Raw genomic sequence first — 9,188 nt, forward strand, 5'->3', positions numbered from 1 at the left:
GAAAAAAAAAAACTTACTGGTAGAGACAAAACACCATCACTCTAAGTTAGAATAATCCGCAACAATTTAAACCCCCCATTACAGAGGTCCAGGAGCTGGAGGTCAACACCTAGAGGCCCAGGAGTTTTCTTTAACTTGGGGAAACTAGAAAGGAAACCCCTGACAGAATATACATTGTTAAGAAACATACGAGAACGTAACGAGTATAGTTAATATATATCTGTCATCTTGGATGCTCATGAGATGTGATGATCGCTGATAATTATGATAATGAGGATAATGTTACAACGCACCTCAAATACTGGTCCTGCATGGTAACCTGAGAGTCCTCCACCGGCGGCAGGGAACACTTCTTTCCCTCAAGAAAAAGCATCCTTGTTGTCACGATTTGGGCACAGTTTGCGTCTGTCTCTCTCTTGACGTATATCTGGGAAATTCTGGGTATCTTCCTGAGCTTCTCTTGACGATGATGCTACTGAATCGTTTCGTTCATTTCTGAGCGAATCCTTTGAACCATCTTGTCTCAGTCAGCCTACTAGTTCATGTCGTTTCTCTAAGCGAAGCTAGTGAATTGTTCCCCACTTTGCGAAGATTTCTAAATGATGTTCTGCTTCTGGTTCTTGCTGAAACTGGTATATTACTCCGTGATGTTCTAGCAGTGGGAATATTCTCGTGAGATGCACTGCCTCTCACCGAACTATATTGAAGGGGTCTGACCTCTGTTGACACTGCTTCAGAGAAACTCATAAACTATCGTGAGTTTAACTGTACCACCACTGTATAACTTGGGTTATTGCTTATAATTATGAGTAGGGGTAAACCCGTGTGGGTCAGTGAGCAATGTACGACCAGGAGTGAGAGCTGGTGTGCTGCCTGGGATGGTTGAGGTGTGTGTGTGGGGGGCAACGTGTCCAGTACTCTCAATTATAACCAAGTTGCTTAGTTGCTCGTCCTAAACACTTCGTTACTACCTCACTGTAACCTCGACCTGTGTCGCCTAGCAACGACCTGTGTCACCCAACCCAAACCTGTGTCGCCCAGCAACGACCTGTGTCGCCCAGCAACGACCTGTGTCACCCAGCAACGACCTGTGTCGCCCAATCCCGACCTGTGCCGCCAGCCCCGACCTGTGTCGCCCAACGCCGACCTGTGTCGCCCAACCCCCAACTTCTGTCGCCCAACCCCTACCTGTGTCGCCCAACCCCGACCTCTGTCGCCCAGCAACGACCTGTGTCACCCAACCCCCGACCTGTGTCTCCCAGCCCCGACCTGTGTCGCCCAACCCCGACCTGTGGCACCCAACCCCGACCTGTGTCACTCAGCCCCGACCTGTGTCACCCAGCCCCGACCTGTGTCGCCCAACCCCGACCTATGTCACCCAGCCCCGACCTGTCACTCTCCCTCACCAGGCACCAGGCCCCCGTCCTGTGTCACCCCCTAGCCAGCACCGACTTGAGTCCCCCTTACCTACGCAGCACCGCCCTGAGTCACCCGCCTTACTCAGCCACGACTTACTCAGCCACAAGGCATCCGTACGAGGACACGGAGAAATGAAAGGTACCTCCAGTTCCTCAGATCACGAACCCTTCAGTGGCACCAAGGCACCCTCTTGAAGTGAATTTATGTCCAGTAAAAGTGAAATATGCTGTGACAAATTTAATAAGTATGTATATACCCAGAGTTTATGAGAAATGTTAAAAGCTTGCGTGACTTAAGCTTGTTATATACTATTGGGTAATTTAACTTAGTAGGTAGTATGTTATATTGACAGTCTTCTCTCGAAGGTAGATTGTGTTGGTTAGGCTGCTATGGCAACCCACGACATTATTAGGTATCCCCGATTGCTGTTATGGCATTCCACATCATTATTATGTATCAACGAAGTCTGCTGTGTCAACCCACGACATCATTAGGTATCCCAGGAAGCTGTTATGGCAACCAACATTGTTAGGTATCCTCGAAAAAAATGTCTCATCTGATCGGCTTCAAATTTTCAAAGTTGGTTGACTGTAATGAAAGGTTGGTGCAGTTATCAGCACGCTAAAATCAATTTCATATAGACCATTCATTCCCAGTTTTGGTTTCCATGTGGTAAATTGTTACTGCAGTGTGTAGGCGCCAACGTACGAATTTAATTTTAAAAAGGTTAGGTTAGGTAAGGTAAGATTTGTCAGGAAACAGGACAAGTGTTTCCTGACGCGGGTCTTAGTTATATGACCCGCAGCTGGAGCTTTTGGTCATCAAACTGAAACCTTCCACTGCCTTACCCCTCCACCTCTTTAAAAATTATGATTATGATTATAATCATTTCTTAATGATGTTCGTCGCATTAGCAAATTAAATTATTTGTACAGTACACAAGGAAAACAGATACTAACGAAAAAATATATTTGACCTTCATCACATGTCTTTATGTAATTATGGGTTCTTATCTTTCCCAAACATCCTTACAGTATGTAAAGTAAAAGGACACAAGTGCAACTACCATATTGTATTTCTTTTGTCACTACCACTACTACTACTACTACTACTACTACTACCACTAGTGAACATCGAAATGGTACCTCACTAGTATTCACCTCACTCTGAGCCTTTATATACCCTCTGTGTCCATGTATTGTTTGTAATGGCTTGATAAAGCTCCTGGAGAGCGTAACGTTGCCACAATAAATGTCACATTAGTTGCACTTGTGTCCTTTTACTTTACATATTGTCGGTAATTCTACCAACTTTATTACAATCCTTACAGTAGCCATAGGGCATAGAATAGCGTCAAGAGTTCAGAAATCATCAGGGAGGCGCTGGGAGGAACTGCCATGTTGAGAATGATAGAAGGCTCAACGAAAATACACAAAAATATTCGTATGGTAAATTTGTTTACTGTTCTTTCAATGCGTGTTTGTGTCTGATTAATGGGCCATTCGTGGCTCAGCACCTGCTGAAGATTTCAGAACTAATATATTATTTACATAGCGAGTTCGTCTTTCGACACCGTTGATCCTCAAACAATTGACCTGGTTGTAGCTGGGGAGTCGATCCTACGTACGCCATAGTTTGACTGACACATGGTAAGATAAGAGATAAGATTTTGTTCGTATTTTTAACCCCAAAGGATTAGGCCCCAAGATAACCCAAGAAAGGTAGTGCGTCATCAAGGAACTGTCTTATTTCCATTGGGGTACTGACATAAATAGTCAAGAAACAGACTCTAAAGCATATCTTCATTCTGACCACGTTTCGCTCAATGTTGAATTTTGTTGAATTTAAGTGTACAGTCTCCAGGCTGTGTGCCTGGCCTTTGCGTGGGAATTACAAGTTACTGTGTACAGTCTCCAGGCTATGTGCCTGGCCTTTGCCAGTTAATCTAAATTTAGAAAGTAATCCCTGAATTGAAAATGGAATCCAAGACCATTCTATCAGCTCTTCCTTGTTAATAATAGTTTTTTTTTTATATTTTATTGAGAGCATATCTTGTACAGACAAACATAATACATATATATAGAATAGACATACTGAGAACAATAAGTACATAAAGAAAATATCACACACACACACGTTGTTGTACACAGGAGAAGAAACCCGAGACAGAAAAACGATAAAATTTACAAGCACACTACACACCACTCAAGCAACCTGTCGTTATGTATATATGAAAAACACTTAACATTGTCATGTCTCACTTCAACATAAGTGTGACGTGCAGCGGACCAAAACAACAGTACTCTTGTAGAGTTAAGTAAAGAAGACATCACACATATATATTAATGTAACAAGAAAAACACATTCCTAGTAACTACCCCTATCCTGGGGTTAAATATACAGAAGTATCTGTATCCGCCTGAGCTACATACACCTCCGCCAAACACACTGGCTAATTACTGAATTAACATGTCGTTGTACTCATACAATTGATATATCATATAAGATTAGATATGCTATCAACAAATTCAATATCACAGCACAGGCTTCTGTAACCTAATGCGAACACGTAAATAAACTACCCTATCACAACCTATTCACTGCACAAAGGTCATTGTACTTAATAATAAAGTGGAGCTACTATGACCAGCCACGTTCTACTTCTCGCCCACAAAAATACTCGGGTAAGGGGAACATATATGAATATTATATAGACTCCCTCACACAGTGTATGTACAAACCTCTCAGTGTATGTACACTGAGAGGTGTGTATCAGTGTATGTACACTGAGGTGTGTATCAGTGTATGTACACTGAGAGGTGTGTATCAGTGTATGTACACTGAGAGATGTGTATCAGTGTATGTACACTGAGAGGTGTGTATCAATGTACACTGAGAGGTATGTATCAGTGTATGTACACTGAGAGGTGTGTATCAATGTACACTGAGAGGTGTGTATCAGTGTATGTACACTGAGAGGTGTGTATCAGTGTATGTACACTGAGAGGTGTGTATCAGTGTATGTACACCGAGAGGTGTGTATCAGTGTATGTACACTGAGAGGTGTGTATCAATGTACACTGAGAGGTGTGTATCAGTGTATGTACACTGAGAGGTGTGTATCAGTGTATGTACACTGAGAGGTGTGTATCAGTGTATGTACACTGAGAGGTGTGTATCAGTGTATGTACACTGAGAGGTGTGTATCAGTGTATGTACACTGAGAGGTGTGTATCAGTGTATGTACACTGAGAGGTGTGTATCAGTGTATGTACACTGAGAGGTGTGTATCAATGCACACTGAGAGGTGTGTATCAGTGTATGTACACTGAGAGGTGTGTATCAGTGTATGTACACTGAGAGATGTGTATCAGTATGTACACTGAGAGATGTGTATCAGTATGTACACTGAGAGGTGTGTATCAGTGTATGTACACTGAGAGGTGTGTATCAGTGTATGTACACTGAGAGATGTGTATCAGTATGTACACTGAGAGATGTGTATCAGTATGTACACTGAGAGATGTGTATCAGTGTATGTACACTGAGAGGTGTGTATCAGTGTATGTACACTGAGAGATGTGTATAAGTGTATGTACACTGAGAGATGTGTATCAATGTACACTGAGAGATGTGTATCAGTGTATGTACACTGAGAGGTGTGTATCAGTGAATGTACACTGAGAGGTGTGTATCAGTGTATGTACACTGAGAGATGTGTATAAGTGTATGTACACTGAGAGATGTGTATCAATGTACACTGAGAGATGTGTATCAGTGTATGTACACTGAGAGGTGTGTATCAATGTACACTGAGAGATGTGTATAAGTGTATGTACACTGAGAGATGTGTATCAATGTACACTGAGAGATGTGTATCAGTGTATGTACACTGAGAGGTGTGTATCAGTGAATGTACACTGAGAGGTGTGTATCAGTGTATGTACACTGAGAGATGTGTATCAGTGTATGTACACTGAGAGATGTGTATCAGTATGTACACTGAGAGATGTGTATCAGTATGTACACTGAGAGGTGTGTATCAGTGTATGTACACTGAGAGGTGTGTATCAGTGAATGTACACTGAGAGGTGTGTATCAGTGAATGTACACTGAGAGGTGTGTATCAGTGAATGTACACTGAGAGGTGTGTATCAGTGAATGTACACTGAGAGGTGTGTATCAGTGAATGTACACTGAGAGATGTGTATCAGTGTATGTACACTGAGAGATGTGTATCAGTATGTACACTGAGAGGTGTGTATCAGTATGTACACTGAGAGGTGTGTATCAGTGTATGTACACTGAGAGATGTGTATCAGTGAATGTACACTGAGAGGTGTGTATCAGTGAATGTACACTGAGAGGTGTGTATCAGTGAATGTACACTGAGAGGTGTGTATCAGTGAATGTACACTGAGAGGTGTGTATCAGTATGTACACTGAGAGATGTGTATCAGTGTATGTACACTGAGAGATGTGTATCAGTATGTACACTGAGAGATGTGTATCAGTATGTACACTGAGAGGTGTGTATCAGTGTATGTACACTGAGAGATGTGTATCAGTATGTACACTGAGAGATGTGTATCAGTATGTACACTGAGAGGTGTGTATCAGTGTATGTACACTGAGAGATGTGTATCAGTATGTACACTGAGAGATGTGTATCAGTATGTACACTGAGAGGTGTGTATCAGTGTATGTACACTGAGAGATGTGTATCAGTATGTACACTGAGAGATGTGTATCAGTATGTACACTGAGAGATGTGTATCAGTGTATGTACACTGAGAGGTGTGTATCAGTGTATGTACACTGAGAGGTGTGTATCAGTGTATGTACACTGAGAGATGTGTATCAGTATGTACACTGAGAGATGTGTATCAGTATGTACACTGAGAGGTGTGTATCAGTGTATGTACACTGAGAGATGTGTATCAGTATGTACACTGAGAGGTGTGTATCAGTGAATGTACACTGAGAGATGTGTATCAATGTACACTGAGAGGTGTGTATCAGTGTATGTACACTGAGAGGTGTGTATCAGTGTATGTACACTGAGAGATGTGTATCAGTGTATGTACACTGAGAGATGTGTATCAGTATGTACACTGAGAGGTGTGTATCAGTGTATGTACACTGAGAGGTGTGTATCAGTGTATGTACACTGAGAGATGTGTATCAGTAAGTACACTGAGAGGTATCAGTGTATGTACACTGAGAGGTATCAGTGAATGTACACTGAGATGTGTATCAGTGTATGTACACTGAGAGGTGTGTATGTACACTGAGAGGTGTGTATCAGTGTATGTACACTGAGAGGTGTGTATCAGTGTATGTACACTGAGAGATGTGTATCAGTGTATGTACACTGAGAGGTGTGTATCAGTGTATGTACACTGAGAGATGTGTATCAGTGTATGTACAATGAGAGGTGTGTATCAGTGTATGTACACTGAGAGGTGTGTATCAGTGTATGTACACTGAGAGGTGTGTATCAGTGTATGTACACTGAGAGGTGTGTATCAGTGTATGTACACTGAGAGGTGTGTATCAGTGTATGTACACTGAGAGGTGTGTATCAGTGTATGTACACTGAGAGGTGTGTATCAGTGTATGTACACTGAGAGGTGTGTATCAGTGTATGTACACTGAGAGGTATCAGTGTATGTATACTGAGAGGTGTGTATCAGTGTATGTACACTGAGAGGTGTATCAGTGTATGTACACTGAGAGGTGTGTATCAGTGTATGTACACTGAGAGGTGCGTATCAGTGTATGTACACTGAGAGGTGTGTATCAGTGTATGTACACTGAGAGGTGTGTATCAGTGTATGTACACTGAGAGGTGTGTATCAGTGTATGTACACTGAGAGGTGTGTATCAGTGTATGTACACTGAGAGGTGTGTATGTCTTAGTGAATATACACTAAGAATTTAATCTTTATTTTAAATAGTAAAGTATTATTTTATTATACAGATGAGGCCTTAATGACCCAGTCGATAGACTTAACTTGAGAAGCCAAACATATCCTAGTATATACACACCAAGGGAAGTATATATATTTTAGGGTATATACATAGTTTAATTCATTTTTAATGAGGCATTTATGATTGTAGTGAGCAGGTAAACTGCTCACTGTTAATTTCCCTCAACCACCACTTGTTACTATGATCATTTAGTTCAGCAACACCTAAGGTTCATATCATGAATTCAAATTAATAATGTGACATTTTAATGGGAAAAAAATATAAGCTACTGTCCTGACATGGGTAAACAAGTTGAATGATACACTAGTTGCTTTATAATTGATGGAACTTTATTGCAGGTCATAAGTGCTCCATATATTATTACGAGCATTTCTCGAATTATCACTCGTAAATAATCATATTTTGACTAAAGGAATGATAAAAAAAAATTTAACCTGACATTGTGTCTTTCCCAACATCGAATATAATTAAGTTAACTTCTCGACACAACTCAAGCATTATTTGATATTTTAGGATACGCTTCCCTTCCTTGGATCAAACCTGAATGCTTTCCATTAACCCCAAGCGCTGTATGATCCGTACAGGTTTAGCCTTCCCACATTAATAATTTACGCCACACCAACGTATGTCCTTGGGTAGCGAGTACAACATCCAGTTCTGCTGAATGCGCTACTGTTAAGGATTGTGTGATCCCGTGGATTAAGGCATCATGAGTTTTCACCTACCATGAGGCAGGCCAAAGCAGCATGGGTTCGACTCCTTGGTTAGTCGCAGTGTTGTTTTATATATATATATATATATATATATATATATATATATATATATATATATATATATATATATATATATATATATATATATATATATATATATATATATATGTATATATATATATATATATATATATATATATATATATATATATATATATATATATATATATATATATATATATATAAGGAAGATTTGAATAGACTGATGCAGTGGTCGGAGAAGTGGCAGATGCAGTTTAATATAGACAAATGCAAAGTTCTAAATGTTGGACAGGACAATAACCATGCCACATATAAACTAAATAATGTAGATCTTAATATTACGGATTGCGAAAAAGATTTAGGAGTTCTGGTTAGCAGTAATCTGAAACCAAGACAACAATGCATAAGTGTTCGCAATAAAGCTAATAGAATCCTTGGCTTCATATCAAGAAGCATAAATAATAGGAGTCCTCAGGTTGTTCTTCAACTCTATACATCCTTGGTTAGGCCTCATTTAGATTATGCTGCACAGTTTTGGTCACCGTATTACAGAATGGATATAAATTCTCTGAAAAATGTACAAAGGAGGATGACAAAGATGATCCCATGTATCAGAAACCTTCCCTATGAGGATAGACTAAGGGCCCTGAAACTGCACTCTCTAGAAAGACGTAGAATTAGGGGGGATATGATTGAGGTGTATAAGTGGAAGACAGGAATAAATAAAGGGGATGTAAATAGTGTGCTGAAAATATCTAGCCTAGACAGGACTCGCAGCAATGGTTTTAAGTTGGAAAAATTCAGATTCAGGAGGGATATAGGAAAATACTGGTTTGGTAATAGAGTTGTGGATGAGTGGAACAAACTCCCAAGTACCGTTATAGAGGCCAGAACGTTGTGTAGCTTTAAAAATAGGTTGGATAAATACATGAGTAGATGTGGGTGGGTGTGAGTTAGACCTGATAGCTTGTGCTACCAGGTCGGTTGCCGTGTTCCTCCCTTAAGTCAATGTGACCTGAC

General features: G+C 40.5%; 1 protein-coding gene across 3 annotated transcripts in view; it reads right to left on the reverse strand.

Annotated features, from left to right (window-relative positions):
- The window catches only part of LOC128692952 (uncharacterized), a 41,965-nt gene extending 38,093 nt beyond the window's left edge, over positions 1-3,872 (reverse strand). Inside the window, exon 1 of one of the 3 annotated variants that reach the window (XM_053782340.2) lies at positions 3,798-3,872. Coding sequence is in view for 1 of the 3 variants with exons in the window: in XM_053782338.2 (XP_053638313.2) it covers positions 294-373 (80 nt within the window). In the remaining 2 variants the exon portion in view is untranslated. Of the gene's footprint in view, positions 1-293; positions 885-3,797 lie in introns of those variants that run through there. The other 2 variants (XM_053782339.2, XM_053782338.2) reach the window with 2 other exon arrangements.
- Positions 3,873-9,188: the final 5,316 nt, after the last annotated feature.

This window comes from Cherax quadricarinatus, chromosome 38 (assembly GCF_038502225.1).
Source record: "Cherax quadricarinatus isolate ZL_2023a chromosome 38, ASM3850222v1, whole genome shotgun sequence".
NCBI classification, from domain to species: Eukaryota; Metazoa; Arthropoda; class Malacostraca; order Decapoda; family Parastacidae; genus Cherax; species Cherax quadricarinatus.